General features: G+C 47.7%; 1 protein-coding gene across 1 annotated transcript in view; it reads left to right on the top strand.

Moving 5' to 3' along the window:
- Positions 1-20600, top strand: part of FANCD2 (FA complementation group D2) — a 60115-nt gene that overhangs the window by 22208 nt on the left and 17307 nt on the right. Inside the window, exons 20-32 of the mRNA XM_078876383.1 lie at positions 478-597; positions 1290-1369; positions 2182-2331; positions 2942-3042; positions 3173-3288; positions 3806-3914; positions 6398-6502; positions 7102-7211; positions 8585-8725; positions 9616-9729; positions 10997-11125; positions 17806-17924; positions 18659-18769. Of these exons, the coding sequence (XP_078732509.1) occupies positions 478-597; positions 1290-1369; positions 2182-2331; positions 2942-3042; positions 3173-3288; positions 3806-3914; positions 6398-6502; positions 7102-7211; positions 8585-8725; positions 9616-9729; positions 10997-11125; positions 17806-17924; positions 18659-18769 (1505 nt within the window). The remainder of the gene's footprint in view (positions 1-477; positions 598-1289; positions 1370-2181; positions 2332-2941; positions 3043-3172; positions 3289-3805; positions 3915-6397; positions 6503-7101; positions 7212-8584; positions 8726-9615; positions 9730-10996; positions 11126-17805; positions 17925-18658; positions 18770-20600) is intronic.

Here is a 20600-nt window from a genome sequence, read left to right as displayed (position 1 = left end):
TTGACCTGAGGAATCCTCTCCGACAGGTTCTGATATCAATTGCCACGGATGTTAGCCGTGGCCGGGAGTCGAACTCTGGTTGTCGTTTTTGTTGTGCCGTGTGCTCACCACTGTGCCACCACACTTCACATACATGCACACATACACACACACACTAGCAGTGCCCAATGCTACCACACACACTGCTGCTGCTGCTACAATTGCTACTGATGCTTGCAGTACTGCTACTACCACTGCTGCTGCTTCCACTACTGCTGCTGCTACTGTCACTGCTGATGCTACTGCTACAACTGCTACTGCTGGTTCCACTACTGCTGTTGCTGCTACCACTGCTGCTGCTTCCACTACTACTGCTGCGGGTTCCGATATTGCTGATGCTACCATTGCTGCTGCTTCCATTGCTGCTACTGCTCTTGCTGCTGCCACTGCTGTTGCCTTCAACTGCTGTGTCTGTGCTACGGGGGCGGGGTGTGGCAGGTGACGACCCTGGTGGAACTGGTGCGTGATTGCTGCGACGGCTCGGCCGAGGGCACGGCGCTGTACTGCGACGAGCTGGCGACGCTCATCCACACGGGGGCTCTGCACCCTAAAGTTCAGGTCAGCTCTCCCTTGTCCCATGTCACGCATCCCGTATCCAGCGTCCCACGTCGTTGTGCAGTTTTAACTCCCGCCAATCCGCGGGCACATGCAACACACCGCTTTTGGCGAGATGTTAACTCCCTTGCCTGTGTTTGTAGGAGGTCGTGGGTTTGATCCCGACCCTGATGATGCCTGTATATTTGAGGTTTGCATGTTCTGCCCGTGGTTATATGGATTTTTATCGAAATAAATGAGTTTTCAATCTAGATTTAAAAGTGCATAGCTCAAGTGGCTTCCTAATATCGGAAGGAAAAGCGTTCCAGACAGCCGCAGAAGCGCATCTGAAAGCGCGTGACACGGTGACCGTCTTTGTTCGATGGCTAGCCAAAAGCCGCTTGGAGGATGGTCAGAGTTGGCGTGATGGTTTAAGCTCCTTGACTTAGATCAGCAAAGTTTTGCTGTTCATTTGTGGCAAAAACTTGGTGCATAATGCGTGTGACCTTCTAATGTATTCTAAGCCGATGCAGCTCAGCGAGCACTGGACAGACATGGTCGGATCTTGCAGTACCCGTCACGACACGCGCCAGAGAAATTTGCAAATGCTGCAGTACACACGTGTGGGTGGGTGTGTGATGTACGTGGTCTTCTCAGCGAGGTTGTAGATGTTATTTGCGTGTTCCGTGTCCTGCGTGTGCGTGTGTGTGTGACAGGCGTGGATTGGAGAGAACATATTGACTGACTTTCAGGACGATTATGTGGTTGACGTACAGCCGGGGAAAGAGCCGTCAGGGTACGTGGGTGCAGTGTGACATTTGCTCTGATTTTAAATATATGAAGCTATTTGTTCATCCTCGTATAAATACAAGATGCACTCGGCCCTAATCCTGGCCGATATACTTCTTTGGAGATATCTACTGCGATTATTATTGGTGTCACTTAATTATAATGTATAAATAATAGAGGTATGGAGTAAAAATATTAAGAAAAAAAAAAGTACAAATAAAGGTGGGAATGTAATCTCATTGCCCAGTTGCTCGACTTAACAGCGCACACTCGGGGCAGGAAAGCACAACTGCCATCATGCCTTGCATGCGTGTTACTTGGCAAGCCACATTGCATGTTAGAATGTTCTCAGCCTTGTCTTAAACGTTCGACAGAGCTGGCAGCCGTACATAAAATTAATAACGAAAAAGGTGATCAGCAAAACTGTCGCAAATTGTTGCACGTGCGCGAGCCTAAGTTGAACCCAACGCTTCCCCTCCCCGTCCGCGCGTCTGCACCCTGCTGCTGCTGTTGGTGCTGTTGGTGTTGGTGTTGCTGCTGTTGTTGGTGTTGCTGTTGGTGCTGTTGGTGTTGGTGGTGCTGTTGGTGCTGTTGGTGCTGCTGCTGGTGTTGATGCTGCTGTTGGTGTTGGTGCTGTTGGTGTTGATGCTGTTTGTGCTGTTGGTGTTGGTGCTGCTGCTGTTGGTGTTGGTGCTGCTGTTGGTGCTGCTGCTGATGTTGGTGCTGCTGTTGTTGGTGTTGGTGCTGCTGCTGTTGGTGTTGTTGGTGCTGCTGCTGGTGTTGGTGCTGCTGCTGTTGGTGCTGCTGCTGCTGCTACAGAGACGACTGTGTACTGCCCATGCGCCTCTGCTACAACTTGGAGGAGGATGAGGACAGCGAGGGCAGCATCGCCATCAACCTGCTGCCGCTGCTGGCGAACAATGTCCTCGCTCGCAAGGTGCAGCCCGGGGGCCCTGACAACAGCAAGAGGTGCGCGTGTTCTCCCGCGTTCCGGCCACCTTGGTAGAGGCTGTCCACAGCGCCGAGCGTCGCCGTGGATAGCAGGCACGTGTCGACGCGTCGGCTGTAAACGACTCCCTGTTGTCACCACGTGGGTGCGTACCGATTGTATGTTGGGAGCGGTGGGGGTAGCGGTCAGCGCGCTGAGCTACGAACCCGGCGACACGAGTTAGATTCCCCCTCATGGCCAACACACCGGTGACGTTTATCTGAACCGGTCCTGGGCCTCCTCGAGGTCGACTCAAATGAGTACCTGGTGCGGTGTATAAACGTCGCTACTGGGAAGACAAAGGCGGCCGGGTATGGTGTTGGCCACCCACTCCCTCGTGTGCCACAGTGCCGGCCTTCATAGGTGATTACTAACATCATTTTCCCCAACTGTGTTAAGGTTATACTGGGGATCTTTGTCTTTGTACGACCTGTGAAAATGCTGCTTACAAGTGATTTCCCGTCCTGGTGCACGCAACCGTGCGGGCGGCGGTTCGTGCGATGGTACGCGCGACGGTTCGCGCGACGGTTCGCGTGACCGTGACGGTTCGTGCGCGCTCTGCCCGCTTGTTCGCCGATGGCGTTACCGCAGGCTGGTGTCCCACGTGTGCCTGGCGTCTCACTTCCGGCTGCTGCGGCTCGGCGAGGAAGCTCTCAACGACGGCAACCTGGAGGGCATCGACGCGCTCCTGGGTTTGTCGCCCGCTCCCTTTTCCCCACCCCGCTCGTCAACGCAAATGACGCGAACATGACCGCGTGTACGTCGCCCGCTGCCGTGCCCCCACGTGGTGTGAGCGTGCCTGCCGTTGCACCCCCCCCGCAGGCTGTCCCTTGTACGTGGCCGACCCGGAGCTCGTGGAGAAGCTGGAGTCGCTGTCGCGGCAGGAGCGCGAGTGGCTCTGCACCGTGCTCTTTCTCACCCTCAACTGGTTTCGCGAGGTGGGACTTGCCGCCCACAAATGGCTGGCAAATATTGATGAACTCCGGTTTTCTCCCACAAGCAAAACTCTGCGGAAAAGGCATTGGCAAAGAAATTGCAATGTATCGTAATGCAAATATACCAATATGCATTAAAATGTATTACAAGCATTGTAATGCATGGTAATGCAAGTGCCCCTATGAAAGAGAAAAGTTGAGACACGGCGAGGCATACCTGGTTTAATGTTAAATATGTTTATTTATAAACCATGTCCACGAGTGCAGATTTAAAGACTCACAAACAGCAAGGGAAGCCTAATTGTGCTTTGGGCTGTGTAAGAGCACCAGGTTTTACGTTGAAACTAGGAGAGTCGGAGACTTGTTCTGCACTTGCGGCAGCGTGAGTCAGGAGCAGTGAGAGCACGAATGACAGGCTGAGTTAGACGTGTGTGGGTGTCTTTGTGTGTGTCTGTGTATGTGTCTTTGTATGTATGTGTGTCTCTGTGTCTGTGCGTGTGTGTTACGGCTACGCGAGCAGGTGGTGAACGCGTTCTGCAGGCAGTCGGACGCGGAGATGAAAGGGAAGGTTTTACGCCGCCTGGAAAACATAACACAGGTGCAGGGTCTTCTGGAGAGGTGTCTGGCAGGTAAACATAGGTGTTCATAGCAAATACACTGGTATACTTATACCATCAAAACATTGGTGGTGGTAGCAAATACACCGGTACACTTATACCATTTACTACTATAATGAGCCAAGAATGTCTGTGTGTCCCGCGCGTGATGTCACTCCACGTCGGCCAGCCCCCCTCATTAATAATCATGAACAGGTGACGTCCTCCACATGGACCCCCCCTCATTAATAATCATGAGCAGGTGACGTCACTCCACATCGAACAGCCCCCCACAATAATCATGAAGAGGTGACGTCTTCTAAACGGATAACCTCCCTCAATTAATATTCATTTGCGGGTGACGTCACTCCACATGGGGGAGCGAGGCGCCTCCTCCCCCCTCTTCAGCGTCAACTTACAACCCTCACTACAAAGGCAGAACCCTCACGTCACGCGATCTCCGTCACGCTATTGAGACATAGAAGTAAAAAGGACGTCACGATGAACAAGGGATTATAACCTTCAAATGAAATAAATCTGTGTCACCGCAGCCTTACAAACTGCACACTAATTGATGCAATGAATATCACGTCACGGTTTGCTTTTCGCTTGCAAGTTGCAGATTTACTGAAATACACCCGTCCTTGGACGGGCAAAAGGCTAGTCAAAGCATAGGTATTCATAGCAAATACACCGGTATGCTGACAACATCAAAACACCGGTGTTCGCGGCAAATACACCGGTATTGACAATTTTGCAATACCAGTGTATTTGCTACGAACACAATTTTGCCAATACTAGTGTATTTGCTACGAACACCTATGTTTTGATGTTGACGTGAATAATACATTAAATCATATGTTGTTTTACAAATTATGCAAACAACGTGCACATCACACGGCCCAATGGAACCAATGAGAGGACAAATGGGACGAGAAGTACGAAACAAAAACAGGACAACGAGCGATCGATTCTTAAATCGACACCGCACTGCGACGGTTCAGCCCATCAACCCCGACACTCTGAAATAGCAGCAGCGGCAACAACATCGGCATCACGCGCCTTTTCAGATGCGCTTCTGCGGCCATCTGGAACGCTCTTTCTTCCGATATTAGGAAGCCACTGGAGCTATGCACTTTTAAATCATCTCGATTAAAAATGTGTTTAGTTTGTTGTCCATCCCCCGCAACCTCCGATTATCACGGTTGTCTATATATGGTGTGCAAGTTCAACATACATAGATACATCGCAGGGGACTTGAGTTGTTGCCTGCCTAACGATGCATAAAGTAAAATAAATTCTTATCATTATTATTTTGTGGTTATGACATAACTCATGAGAAATTAACTACAACCATAGTTTTTTATAAATACGCATTCAGAGTTTAGTTATAATGGCCTGTCAGCATTTCCTTGATCACGGGAACAAATCTCACCCCCTCTATCACCATTGCCCACTTTATCGCCAATTATACCAAGCATTTTATGTACATACTGAGTTTATGTAAAAGCAAGATGCTCACAGCGACAATGTTATCATCACTAGCATTGGGACAGTGCACACATAGCGGTTGTTACATTTGCCACAACGTTAAGAAGAATCAATTATTGGATAGAACTGTGACCCTGAATTGTGACAATTCTTTGAATCATTGCGAAGTGCGGAAAGCAGGTGATGAATCATTACACCTCTAATGCCTGATATTTCTAAAAAACGTTTAAAACGCTCGTTTAAAGAGACTTTTTGTTGGAAACATTTTACATCGGATCGATTGTCGACTGGAATCGTGACCCTGAATTTGGAGAGCGTCTATGAATCTGTGGGAGGTGGGGGTTTGGAGGTGGGGGGGCGGACGAATGAGGACGGATCAATGTGCCTCGAATGGCGAATAAATAAAAACGTTTAAAACATATGGAGTTCAGCAAAAGAGGTTTTTGTTGTGTGCATTTTACGTGATAATTCAGTTACGCGAGATCACCAAAGTAACATGACCGCTGACGCACGGAGATGCATTAATGTGCAGCGTTATGGGTGGTGCTAAGAGCATGAATTACGCAAGATAAAATTAAAGTGTTATTATTGTATTATTTCGATTTAAAGCTTTCGTGACTGCAGGGATTCATATTCTTGGTTTTTTCGGTAAAGTCACGTAGAAGGGAGAATAAATAATAAAAAATAAACATAATAAAATTATCACGACGTTTCGATTGCAACACAAGCAATCATCATCAGGTGTGATACCCACAGCAAGAAATTTTTTAAAAAGTGGCGGTTTTTTCTGCTTGTGTTGCAATCGAAACGAGAATTTAATTGTTTTATTTTTATTATTTTATTATTTCCCTTCTACGTGACTTTACCGAAAGAACCAAGAATATTGTATTATTGTTGTAATCCGGAAGGAAGACCTCGCCTCACGGATTACGGCGTTTGCACAAGCGGCTCCGTGGTGCCGGTACGAAGCCGAGTGTTTTATTTTTGGTTGTATTTTTGTAAACATTCGTACTTCTTGTTTGCAGCCACACCGGGATACAAACCGCCCACGGCAAACTTTGACAGTGAAGGGTCGGAGAGCGGCGCTCCTGCGGCGAATTCCTCGGCTCAGCCCAAGAAAAAAGCCAAAGGTTTGTCGGTCCAAATTGAGCGGCATTGGCATCTTAAAGTTTATAAACTGTAAACAATGTTTTTTTTATTTAGCTCTTTTCAGATGTTATCTACCTCGCCTGGTATAGAGGAGGACATGGGTTCGACCCCGACCCTGATGCCTGCATGTTTGCAGTTTGCATGTTCTCCCCGTGGTCGTGTGGATCTGTCTCTGGGTCCTCTGGTTTTTTTACCTCCGCATTTGGAAACATGCATTTAGAGTATTTGCCTTACCTGGTAACATAACATTGTGGTAATTAACAGAGACGATGTGATCAAGGTACAATGAACTAAACGCTCTTCCTTCCGATATTAGGAAGCCACTGGAGCTATGCGCTTTTAAATCTGGATTAAAAACTAATTTCTTTAGAACAGCTTTTTGCGTTTTAAGTTTGTTGTCCTTCCCACGCATCTCCAATTAGCACGGTTGGCTACGTACTTTGTGAAAGAAGTTCAACGTACATATAAAAAAAATTGTTCAGGAAATCACCGTGAAATTTTGACCTGTAACGGAGCGGTTGGGAGCACCTCTGTTCGCTCGTCCGATCGTTCGCCGTCAACGCCATCTCCCGCTGTTCAGGCAAGAAGAGGAAGGCGGATGGCGCAGAGAACACGTCGACAGAGAGTCTGCAGGGAGACGAGACGATGGGCGACACGCTGGCGCCGGCAGAGCGCACCCAGGACGACAAAGTAACGACGCCGTGCAGTGTTGCCACTTGCCCGGGCGCAGTGGTGACACTGACCTTTCTGGCAATGCCAGTGCACTGTGACATCGCAGCGGAAGGTCGTTCGTTACCGAATGCATTTATAGAATGCTTTTCTGATTGTGTCTTTGTTGTCGTCGTTGTCATTTTCTCCTACAATTTCGTCAAAATTGTGCTTTCGGTTAACATGTCAATATTTCTGTCGCTACCACCGCGGTTAACTGTTTCCATGAATCTTGACTTCAAGATTTCGTGACTGCAGGAATTCATATTCTTTGGGTCTTTCGGTAAAGCCACATAGATAGAAAAAATAATCAAAATAATAACAATATCACGACGTTTCGATCGCAACATAAGCAATTTTTTCTATCTACGTGGCTTTACCAAAAGACCCAAAGAAAATGTTTCCATAAACTTCGCTCATCGATTTCTTCCACCACTCGTGTGGAGGACTCGTACTCCAAAACGGACTGTTTCGTCTCTCATCGCACACTGTGTTCAACCGCCACACTGCAGGTCACAACAGCATGCTCACTCACCCACTTACTCGGCCAACCAATCACTCACCCACTCGTTCATCACACTGCAGGCCACAACAACACTCACTCACTGAAATAATCACTCACCACTCTGGAGATCACATCAGCACACTCACTCATGCACTCACTCAACTAATCACTCACCACACTGTAGGTCACAACAACACACCCACTCACTGAAACAGTCACTCATTCACCCACCACACTGCCGGTCACAACAACACGCTCACTCACTCACCCACTCACTCACCCATTATTATTTCCCTTCTATGTGACTTTACCGAAAGAACCAAGAATATATATACTCACCCACTCGTTCATCACACTGTAGACCACAACAACACACTCACTCAATGAACCAATTTTTGACTCACTGACCACACTGCAGGTCAGAACAACAAATTAACTCACCTACTCATTCATTCAAGCAGTCAACCAATCACTTACTTGCCACACTGCCAGTCAGAACAACACATTTGCCCACCCACTTGCTCTGCAAGAGACAGCTCAATGGATACTGCATCTGATCATGGGACGTCGATAGCACAATCAGGATACACCCAGAGGGGGTCAGGTTGTGGGTGGGCTATAATAACAAGTAAACTGGCATATACCATCCAGTACATGTTTGGGCATGTGTGTTAGTTGCATACAAATGTTTGATATGGGTGTCCTGCAGGTCGGCTCAATCTAAAACGATTGCCTTGTTTGGCGAGTTATCAGCAGCTCAATATAAACCCACGCCAGGCCGGGAATGGAAGTAATTGTGAAGTTGGCTGACGGGGGTGCCCGTGCTATGTTGTGCGTGTCCGTGCGGCAGCAGGAGGCAGCGGAGGAGCGGCCGCAGGTGAGCCTGGCAAGCTACCGCGCATACATGCGTGAGCTCGACATCCACGTGTTCGGCATCCTGCAGATGGGGCTGCTCACCAAGTCCCTGCTGGACTCGCACATGAACACCAAGGTGCAGCACGCACCCACCCACGCACGCACCCACCCACGCATGCACCCACCCACTCATGCATGCATCAACACACCCACCCACGCACCCACCCACGCATCCACCCACGCATCCACCCACGCATCCACCCACGCATCCACCCACGCATCCACGCACGCACCCATCGACGAACCCACGCACGATAGACTGTGGTGGTAGTGGTGCGGCAGGCAGATTGTTCCCACCGTTACGATTGACCCCAACAACACGTGATCTCCCGAGTTCAATCGGGGCCGCCACCTTTTGAGTCACGAGCGTGGGCAAGCGACGCGCCTCTGCATTGCTGCGGAAAAATGTTCTTGACCTCCGTGATCGAACAGTTCTTGAGCTGTTTTGCCGCCCCAAACCTGTGATCTGAATTCCATGTTGCTATGGCAGTAACTAGACTGTCTGTATGATTACCAAGGTTAACTTGTTACCGAGCGGCGTAACCTCACCAGATGATGGTCGTTTTACGTGACCTCAGAGAGGAGACGAGACCTCAGAAGAGACGATGATGGTGATGGGGCTAAGTCAACCCTGGCCAGGATTTAAACTCGTGATCTCATAGCCGGGAGCCCTTACCACCTCCACCAATCGAGCTTTATCCCAGCATTTTACGTTGTGTATCAATTCAGTGAAAGCGTAGTTTAAAAATGGCTCGCAGTGCAATGCCCCATCCACAAAGACGAAGCAGACATCACCGCGACACACTCTGCTGCTCCTGATGTGGTTATCTGGCTTGACTACCTGAATGTATCAGCCCGTATGAAAGAAGAAGAAGCACAGCGCCTGTTGTAGAGACGAAACATGATGGGAGTCTACGAAGTGGCTGCGTTATTGATTTGATGGGTATTGTCTGGGCTGTTTTGCAGGTCACGGAAGTGGTGCAGCTGGGACCTGCTGAGCTCATGTTTCTGTTGGACGATCTCGCCCAAAAGCTTGATCATGTCCTTACCACGTCGAAGCGGACCATGTTCCTGAAGGTGGTGAGTGAAGAGTTTTAATGCTCACCAATGACGGTTTCAAAGTATTGATGCATGTGCAAATATGATGATGGTCCTGCGGTGATGATAATGAAAATAATAATGATAATAAGAGTGCCTACGACGATCTTCCGGAACCGATTTGCGCTGTGGGGAATTTAATATTTAGCATTGATTTAACATCGATTCATATTTGCTATTGTTGTTCTGTCCCTCGCGCCGTGGTGTGTTAGTTTTTGTTTTGATTGTTCTTGACTCGCAGTGGCCTTTGGCTGCCCATCGAACAAAGAAGGTCACTGCATCGTGCACTTTCGGATGGGCTTCTGCGGCCGTCTGGAACGCTCTTCCAATATTAGGAAGCCACTGGAGCTATGCACTGAAAAATCATCGAAATTAAAAACTAATTTCCTTAGAACTGTGTTTAGTATTTAGTTTGTCCTTCCCCCACACCTTTGATTAGCGTGGTTGGCTACGTATAGTGCGAAAGACGTTCAACAAACATACACAATATACATACGTACACAAAGACAAAGATTCTGGATGTAGCCTTAACAGACTGTTGGGCAAGTGCTGTTAACGAGCATCTATGAAGGCCAGCATGGCACACGAGGGGGTGGGTTGGCCAGTACCATGCCTGGCCGCCTTTGTTTCCCCAGAGGCGAGGTTTACTCACCGCAACTCGTATTCATTTAAGGCTGAGTCGACCTAGGGGATGCCCAGGACCGGTTCAGATATTCGTCACCGATGTTGGTCATGAGCAGGAATTAACTCGGGTTGCCGGGTTTATATTGCTGCGCGGCTACACTACCGCTCCCCACGTACATCCACAACATGCATACACAACATACATACACAACAAACATACACAACATACATCCACTTCATCGCCGTACTGTCGTTTGTTTTTTACTGCTCGTGCTGTTTTCGGTGACGCTGGTGTCACCTCCCTGTCGCAAGTGACGCTCTGTGTCCTGGCTTCTTGGGTTGCCGGGTTGGTTTAACAAAACAAAAAAATAAACTAGCCACACGATCAGAGTTCTTCATTTGCAAGGCCCACTGGCCACTGGCAGCCCCCTGGTGGTCTTTTAGTGTTGCCCCCCCGACAATGGACAAGTGTGAAAATACCCCCCCCCCCCCCCCATCGTGCTGTCAAACCCCAATGGTTTAAAATGTGTGGCGGCCCTCACACTGATGATGTTTTATCGCCTCACCTCCGAATGAAGAATGAAGAAACACTGAGCTTGATTATTCGCCCGCCGTTGCTGTGCAGGGGAAGGTGGACCAGGACGTGGGTTTCGCGAACCTGATGCAGCACTCGCCGCGACAGATTGTCAGCCACGCCGTGCACCTCCTGGCTTCTCTCTGCGACCACCTGGAAGGCACTCACAATTACTTCCAGGTCAGAGGGCAATATGTGTAGAATAGAAATGTTTCACCTGGAAAATCCCTTGGAGAGATGGAGAATAGCGGTCTTGTTTTGCTGCCGTTTGCAGGATGTCAGCCGACACACTGCAAGCTCGTGACGGCATGTGTACGCAAATCTTTAAATGCGTAACGTTTATAGCAGTGAGCACTTGCTACTGACTGCGCAGGAAAGCAGCTTGTAATTCGTCCTTAGCGGTACAAGATGCGCGCGAGCAGGCGCCGCACCGATCGATTGATCGTGAGCGGCCCCGCCTTCCAGCACATGGCAAACGTGGTGGATGTACTTACATGGCTTGTTCCAGGGAATTAAGGGCCGGCCTTTTCACCTTGATCACATCTTGAGCCGTGAGACCCACGCCGCTGACAGAGTGTGGAGAGTTGGCCAGCTCGTCGCGTCACGACGAAGCTCACGCGGTCAATAATGTTCTGCACCTCCAAAGTGTAGGAAGTGTGTGTGCGTGCGTGCGTGCGTGTGAGTGAGTTATCTCAATTGGTCAACCCGTGGCACTTGGATCTGTTCCGTGACCTCCTGTCAGCGATCCTTCGACACTTCACGTGACCTCGAGTGCACATGGCCTAGCTCAAGCTCTATGGTGACGTCACCGCCGCTTAGTGGCGAATGGCGCCAGCGGTTGTTTAGTGAGTGAGATGCTGCGTTGGGAGCGGTTGCGCAGTGGTTAGCGCACAACTAACTCGGCGACCTGGGAAAAATGTAAAGTTGAAATTAAATATTCCGAGAAAAAAAGCAAGGTCCAGTTGGTGCACCCAAAAGCAGTTGGCCAGAAATGTTCCCGATGCAGAAATCCAATCAGCGGTGCATGAAGCGCCGTGTATTGCGATCCATCATTGATCACTGATTAAGCAGGTAATTACATTTCTATGAATAATTAAGATTTCGAAAAAAATATATTAATAGAAGCAAAAGAAACAATTACTCAGAAGGCACATTTCACACTGTCGGGAAATGCTGGGGCGCTTTGGCGGAGTTGGTTACTCAATTAAGAGCTGGCGAGCGGCTCTTGAGTGCAGCGAACGGCAATCACTCGCGCCGCGCTGTCAGTGTGATTAGTAACATTGTCCCATGTCCAATTTGGCTACAAACACACCGTTGCGCTGAGAATTTTAAACAGAACGCCACCCCCTGCCTTAAAATTTCACAAGCGCCCAATTAAAAGGCCGTCTCGTTCAGACGCTCTCGATATTCCGCGCGCACGCGGTGATCGATCGGAAATGATTAAAATCCATAAACTGGGACCTATGCCCGCGTGGGCTCAGGGATTGGACCACTAAGCCGGCGCCGCGCTGATCTCGGGGTTTGAATCTGTGTGCCAACCACGCGGGATTAAATTGGTTAATCACACGTAATGAGTTGACGTTTAGCAGCCTATTCACTAATGACTGCGCAAAAAAAATAAGCCACTGCACCGAACGTTAACGTCTTAATCTTAATTTGACTAAATCAAAGCTCGGAGAATTAACAACGTTGGTTTCGTTGTCAGGTGACGGACATATATAGAAGCATTGGAAACTAAATTAAACTAAACTATTTTTTATTTTGCCAGGTAACAACCACTGAGCTATTTATCTCTTTTTCAGAAGCTCCGAGACCACAAATGATAGCCCAATGAAGTGGCTTGTCACGTAGAAATGTATCGCAGCCAAATACTCTAAACACATCCACGCGTTTACGGGGAGAGAGAACAAACTCTAAACATAGAACAGGTGTCAGGGGCGGGATGGAACCCATGACCTCCTGCATACCAGGCGAGGTGGTTAACATCTTGCCACTGTGGCACCGCTGCGGTGCTAACCATTGCCTGCAGCAGGTGCCCATTATATATGTTGCCCCTTGAGGCAGTGTTGTTATTGATGAATGTGTTGATTTTGTTTTTGTTATCTCTTCAGCAGGGTGTATGGGAACCTGCAGTGCCCCGTACATTGGATAATAGGTCACTTTAAAGGCTCTGAGGTAGTTCTGCAATATCTCTTTCTGTGGGCTGCCTGGAGGACTTTGCCTCGTGGCATATCGCCGAGAGCACGATTGAATTAAATTGGGAAAACGACCGAGACAACACCGTTCATGCATAATTAATTGAGGGTTTGTGGAAATGAAGTCACTCGCGTTAACGAACGGATATTTACGGCTCGCATAAGAAGCCTTTTAACGAGGCAGCTTGGCCCTGCTGGAGCAGCGTAGATGTCGTGTGAACACCTCCTGCCAATGTCCGCACTGCACCACAGTGTTTGTTGAACATCCATCGATGCTTTCACGTTAATTATTTGGCTCCCCAAGCGGCTCGTAATTGTAAAGCAATCTTCCCGGCTCGAGCCCATTCTTTTCCGTACTTGTCTGGTTGGAGTGGAATTCTTTCGTGTCTCTTGCGACTGAGCAGCATTGTCTATCGAGGCTACGTGCGGAGCCTTTGACGTTGGGGAGCATTATGCATTGCATCACGGATGGGAAGGGAAGGGAAAAAAGAAACCTGACAATCGTGGATGAAAATAAAACCGCACGTCGCGAGCGAACTGAAGCCTCATTGGGCAATGCCCTTCCACCACGCGGGTACTTTGCAAAACAGGTGATCAAACAAAACGGGTAATACGTTTTAAGATGACTTTGTTGGACCAGCTGAAAACTCAACCGAAAAGGATTTTGAAGAGTGAGACCCAGGGCATTACTCTGATTGCTGTTTGCACTCCCAATTGTGGGATTTGCAGGAAATTTTTGAATGTTGCCAAATTTAGGCCAACGTGCCGGAACACAATGGCAAACACTTGCGAATGACACCATGGGATCTTTAACGTCCACTGTGAGTGAAGCAGCCAGCGCGTAGTGTTATTATGGTGATCACACACCGCAGTGCTAACCAGGGTGCCCGCTGGATTCGAACCGTGAACCTCTGCAACGAGCGGTGGGAAACACTCATTGAGATTATTCACATGATTTTGCTGCTATAAAGTTCCATGTGATAAGCCACTTTGTTGAGCCATCATTTGTGGTTGCCAGGTCACTTCTGAAAAAGAAGCTAATAGCTCAATGGGCTTTACCTGGTAAGATAAAAAATAGTTTAGTTTTATTTGTATATTTTTAAAGTGATTTCTTTACCTTTCCTACGCTTTGCACTCCGACCGTGTTTTTGTATTGTTTATTGTTGTAATGTTCTGATCCGCCCCTACTGAACATCTGCGAAAAAGGGCTTAATAGTTTATCAGATTACTCCAGTATAAATAAAGGTTCTGATTCTGAGTGGGCTACCTACCGCTGAGCAACATCACCACCCTTACACGCCAAAGTCCTCTGAACATCCCTGGTTCCGTTCCGGTCAAAGTGAACCCTAACAATTGCATTGCAAAATTGACTTTGGTAGGTCATGTGACTCACTGTGAGTCCTGTGACTGATGGGCAAATTACATTTCTCACGGAGGCAAAGATACCCGAATCTGCGGAAGAGACAACCTCTTAGATTGTTGTTGCTGCGAAGGGAGGCAACACCGTGGAACGGGGTGTCCCGTTTAGCCCGCGACGCTCGGCGAAAGCCCTCTGACATGCTGACGAGCGACCCTGTTGGCGGCTCGTCTCGAATCACCGTGTGCGCGTGTTCAGGGGAACATCACGGAACAAGTGTGCCGTCCTTCACCAGCGCATGCCCCCCCCCCCCGTTGGCTCCGTGGATAGGCATAATCTCCCTGGCATTACCGACTTAATTTGTATGAGATTGTGGGATGTGAGTGTTTGCCAGGCTTACTCTGAGAATTACAATCGATTGCTTAAAATGTTGCCCAAGAGGAGAAGCAGAGAGAGTTTCCCTGAAAATCAGTTTAATGTTTTTTTTTACGCGTAAAAAAGAAAAAAAATCCTTGGCAATGAATTACAAAACCCAATGAAATAATATTCCTAAGTGTTCGGATGTATTTCAATGTACTGGCTGTGCGAAATAATTAATATTGTAAACTATTTTTTAAAAGTTAAATGTGATTACAATGTTGTGTAATTTCTTTGTAAATAAGAAATGAAAGCACAATCGTTAATTTGTGAGCAGTTAAATACGTAAAATAAGATTGATTTAGAGAAGGATCTGGGAAGCTATCAGAGATTTAAATGGTTATGATCGTGATCGGTCGCGGTAAAAGTGCAGCCCTTCAATGCTCACGCCACCGCTGGCGTCAAGGGCTTCCATTCGACGGAGCTCTCGAGAGCCGCTAATGAGGGAATTGGCCTATTCATCCACGCTGGCCGGACATCTTGGAATAGGTGTCAGTACCCACTCTTTACCCCACGACACAGTGACCTGCCAATCAAATCAACGAACTGTGGCGTGCGCGCTCGTACTGCTGGGTGGACAGAGGTGGGGAGGAGAATTTGAGAAACTTTCTAGAACCCTGCCACTGCTGGATTGACGTTCCACAGCAGCACCTCTTACACTTAACCCTTTCCCGTTCCAAGACGTCTGCAGGGGGTCTTGTTCACTGCAGAATCTCGGAACGTACAAGCGGTTAGCATTAATTTTATTTTCAAAGCCGTAACGCCGTTGTTTTTAAAGACATTGGTACTCACCACAGTAAACTTTAGCGAAAGCTGGCACCAAACTGCCACACATCCTCCCGCATGGCCTTGTGGGAGCCTCGGTACGTCTTCCGACCTGAAGACATACACTTACGTTATCGGAACGGAATTGTAAGAAAAACTGATGACATACACGTGCGTCATTGGAATGGGAAAGGGTTAACATGCTCGTCACTGCGCTCGTCAAGGAATGTAAACCATCACGCGAATTCCGGTCATCCTCGCAGCAGTTTTTGGCTAGTCATCGAACAAAGACGGCCACTGCATCGCGTGCTTTCAGATGGAGGACCCGGAGAAAAATCCACACGACCACAGTGAGAGAGACACGCAAACTCCAAATATACATGCGTCAGGGTCGGGTTCGAACCCACAACTTGTAGACCAGGAAGTCGTGGGTTCGATCACCAGATCCATGGAGACCACTCCAATGCTGGTCTCAGTAACAGGACCCTCTGTCCTGCACACATGCCCTGGCCAGTGTCGTCTTTTTCCGAATCGTATCAGCCACGATTACCTAAAGGCGGTCACTGCATCGTGCGCATTTGCATGCGCTTCTCTGGCCGTCTGGAACGCTCTTCGTTCCGATATTAGGAAGCCACTGGAGCTATGCTCTTTCAAATCTAGATTGAAACTCGTTTCTTTAGAACTGCTTTTTGTGTTTAGTTTGTTGTCCTTCCTCTGCATCTCCGATTAGCACAGTTGGATACGTACGGTGGAAATATATACATATACATCTCGCCTAGCTAATATTACTTGTGCTTTGAAACAACTTTAATATTTGATATTGCAAATACCTGCGTGTGTTTTTCTTTGATTTCAGTGCGATAAAACTATATACTGCACTTCTTAAAAAAATCTATAAACAATTCTGTGTATTTAGGACACTATTTAGAGAAGTTATGCACAACCTTTAACTGCAACGCTGCAGATGGGCGAAAGTGCAAGTTTTGTTTTTGTAAACGATAATGATGGTAGTAGGCAGGTTTTTTTTTATATAATCTCGTGAGAGTAATAGTTTAGCTTTGGCATCGTTCGGCAATTTAAAATCCATTTAAGAAATAATTACGTTCAAACAATGCTAATGTTTTGGAAGCAAAGCTGTTAACTTTCATCGTAATTAAAAAATGTATTCGCATTTAAAGGTGACAAAATGCTACTTTGAAAGGGAACACATGCAACACGCCGAGTGGCATTTTCCAATTACAAAAATAACACCTTAAATTCAAAAGTTCTGACGTTTATTTCTCACGAGTTTTTATTTTCAAAATAACCTTTACTCTGCGCACTGATACAATCAGTTGTTTTCTCACCCCTTGTCAATCCACTGCTGTGCGAAGGCCTTTCCGTACCACGTGGGATATGAAGGTTGTTTTACTTTGCTACACTCGTGAAAGGTTGGGGTACCTATCACCAATTCAGATGTCACTCGCCCGCGAATGATCGGTCAGGGCCGTGGATGGAACTCTGTTCGCCGCGTTCATGGTGCGGTGTGCGAACTACCGCACCAGTGAACGGCGGTGACGCTGCTCAGCGGTAGCGCGCTCGTCACTTGTTGCAGAGCGAATCTGGCAGGGGGGAGCCACAGTGGCGAGATGTTAACTACCTCGCCTGGTATACAGCAGGTCGTGGGTTCGATACCGACCCTGTGACGCCTGTATATTTGGAGTTTGCATGTCTCTCTCTCCGTGGTCGCATGGGGTTTTCTTCGGCTCCTCCAGTTTTTCCATCATTTAGAAGCGTTGTGCATTTAGAGTATTCGGCTGCTATAAATTTCCATGTGATAAGCCACATCGTTGAGCTATTATTTGCGGGCAGGTCGCTTCTGAAAAAAAGCTATATAGCTCCGTGACCCTTACCTGATAAAATTTAAAAAATAGTTAATAGTTTTAATATTAGGATGCCACTGGAACTTTTAAACATAGATGTTAAAACTTGTTTCTTTAGAACTGCTTTTGAGTGTTTAGTTGTCCTTCCCCCCCCCCGCACCTCCGATTAGCACGGTTGGCCATGTACGTTGCGAAAGGTGTTCAATGTACGTACGTACAGGCCACCCTGGTTAACACTGCTGTTTCTGCCGGCTTGTGTGACAGATGTCGCAAGCCGAGAACGATGGCTTGGCGGATGGTCCGCACGTGAACGTCCAGGAGACCCAAATCATGGCCTCCTGCTACCAACTCCTTCTACAAACCCTCAACACCCTCTTCTCTTGGTAACGTAGCCGCGTGTATCGCCCGCGTGTACCGCCCGCGTGTACCGCGCTGGACGTTTATCACTGCGTAGGTTTCGATGCCTTTGCTGCACGACCGCCTCCCAAGTACTGTCGGGTTGTACCGTCCGTTGTACAGCGTGGATGTCCATCGACGTTTCACTCCACGCGCCGCTAGAAGCTTCTTCTTTAACGGAGCAGTTCGCTTTGTCCAGGCATGTGGAACGAAACGTCGGACGTGAAGCCTGACAGCACGTTACCACTGTGCCACCCTGCCGCTCAATCTCTAAACGTTCCGTCTCTGTCCAACCAGTGCTTGTAAACTAAACTATTTGAAACTAAAATATTTTTTATTTGGCTAGGTAAGGCCCACTGAGCTATGTAGCACTTTTTCAGAAGCGACTTGGCCACAAATCATAGCTCAATAAAGTCGTTTATAATCTAAACACACGGTGATTCTATATGTGGGGAGAAAAATCGGACGACCCGGAGAAAAATCCACGTGACCATGGGGAGAGAGACATGCAAACTCCAAAATACAGAGCAGGCATCTGGGTCGGGATCGAACCCACGACTTCCTGTACACCAGGCGTGGGAGTTAACATCTCGCCACCGTGGGCGCCTGGTACACAGTCGTGAGCTGTCTCGGCCTTAGCCGTTCACATTCGCCGCTGTCCGCAACATGTGTCAATCCTGCCACTCTGGGCCCTGTGTCTTGTGCGTGCCCCTGTGCGCAGGAGCGGGTTTGTGCATTCGGAGAATAAGCCTCTTCTTAAGGATGCTCTGGGTACCCTGGCCTTGAGGCTCAAGCCCGGAGAGGGAGCGATGTCTATGGACGAGTTGCTTGGGTGAGTGTTCGGCTCTCACTTGCTCACGAAGACCAAATGCATAGATTCCCCCGTGCAGCCTTAAGGCCAAATTCGTATTCATACGTACGGTGGGCGGTGTTTGGCTGCCAGTGTTGTCACCCCAGATTTTTTAAGATGAGGGCAACAGAAGTTTTGACAACAGAACGATTGTCACCGGAAACTGTTGACGGTGACCATTGGCAGCGATGGTTGCCTTCAAAAGACGTGCTCGGGTGACTTGTTGTAGACAGAATGTGAGGGGGGAAGTGATATTTGTGAGCGCCTATATTACGGCTTAGAATAAGAAGGGGTATTCGTAATAGAGGTTTTTGGGTTAGATCGCGTCAATAAATAAATGTGTCGTTAAAACCCGCCACCACCCGACACAGCCAACTAGTAAGGGTTGCCACGTAAACAGAACGTGGCCAATTCGTCACTAGTACAGCACACCGGTGTGTTGGAGAGCCAAGCCACAACATTTACAATCCGAGTACGACGTTTTGCCAGTAATTACAACTAGCTTCATCAGGCGACAGCCAGATTTGTGGAGAAGTCCTCCTGTTTCGTTCCTTATATAGAGGCATAGATGTGGTGACCACCCTTCTGCGCTCTTGCGGCACGTGGTGAGGGGGGGATTACTGAGGCAACGTATATTATGCATGTGCATTATGCGAGCCCTTTGAACTTGTCCTTCCTGTCTATTGTGTTTATTAAAATAGCCGTACCAACAGGAATCCCGATTGAAGTATGCTGCCCTTTGTAGGCATGCATATTTAAATAATGTATTGTTTGATTATTCGCTTCCACGCAGCACTTAGGCGGTAGCTATCCGAACAGTTAAAGTTATTTTTATTTCTTTCAATTTTGATAGATTCTCTAATTAGTCTTGGCCAGTTGTAGCTAGTTTTGCACAAAACTTCAACATTATCAAAATCAATTGAATGTCCTTGTTGGCATGCATGTTCTTCTACTGCTGACAGTTGTATTTGGGAGAATTTAATAATTTTCTAATGTTCTTTTAGTCTCGTGCTGATCATTCGTCCTGTTTGCCCAACATAACATTTACCACACGTGCAGTTAATCTTGTACACATCTTCTGTTGATGGCTTCGGTAATACATGTTTTATACCAGATATTAATTTCTGTATTTTATGTACCGTGCCAAATCTAACTCGGATGTTTTGATTTTCCAAATATCTGGCAAGTTTATCAGTTACTCCCGCAATGTACGGTATTTTGATCGTTTTAATTACTTTGGCAGTTTGAATGCTCGTGTTATTTGATTTGGTTTTGGAATTCAATTCCCTGTTGATTTGTACATCATTGTAACCGTTCATTTGCAGTGCTTCTTTAACATGTTGAATTTCACTTCTCAGACTGTCACCATCTGATACTTTCTTAGCTCGATGAATGAGCGTTTTGATAAGAGCAGATTTCTGTGCGGGGTGATGGTGTGACTCTGCATTCAGATAGGCGTTTTCTTTCGGTAAACACTGTGTGTTATTTTACCAATTCGACCCCGTCCGAGCAGAATATCCAGAAATGTCAGCTTCCACTTCCATGGTGAACTGGATGGATGGGTTTTGCGAGTTGAGATGATTTAGAAATGCGTTCAGTGTATCTTTGCCGTGTGGCCAGACCACCAATGTGTCATCCACATATCTAAACCAAGCAGATGGTTTTAGTGTGCTTGAAGCTATTGCTTTTGTTTCAAAACCTTCCATGTACAAATTCACTATCACAGGAGACAAAGGAGAGCCCATTGCTGCTCCTTCATTTTGTTTATAGAAGTCACCTTTCCACAAGAAGTAGGTGTTCTTTAGACAGTGTT

Source organism: Lampetra fluviatilis, chromosome 44, assembly GCF_964198595.1.
Source record: "Lampetra fluviatilis chromosome 44, kcLamFluv1.1, whole genome shotgun sequence".
NCBI lineage: Eukaryota > Metazoa > Chordata > Hyperoartia > Petromyzontiformes > Petromyzontidae > Lampetra > Lampetra fluviatilis.
This window is presented reverse-complemented; position numbering and strand designations above follow the sequence as displayed.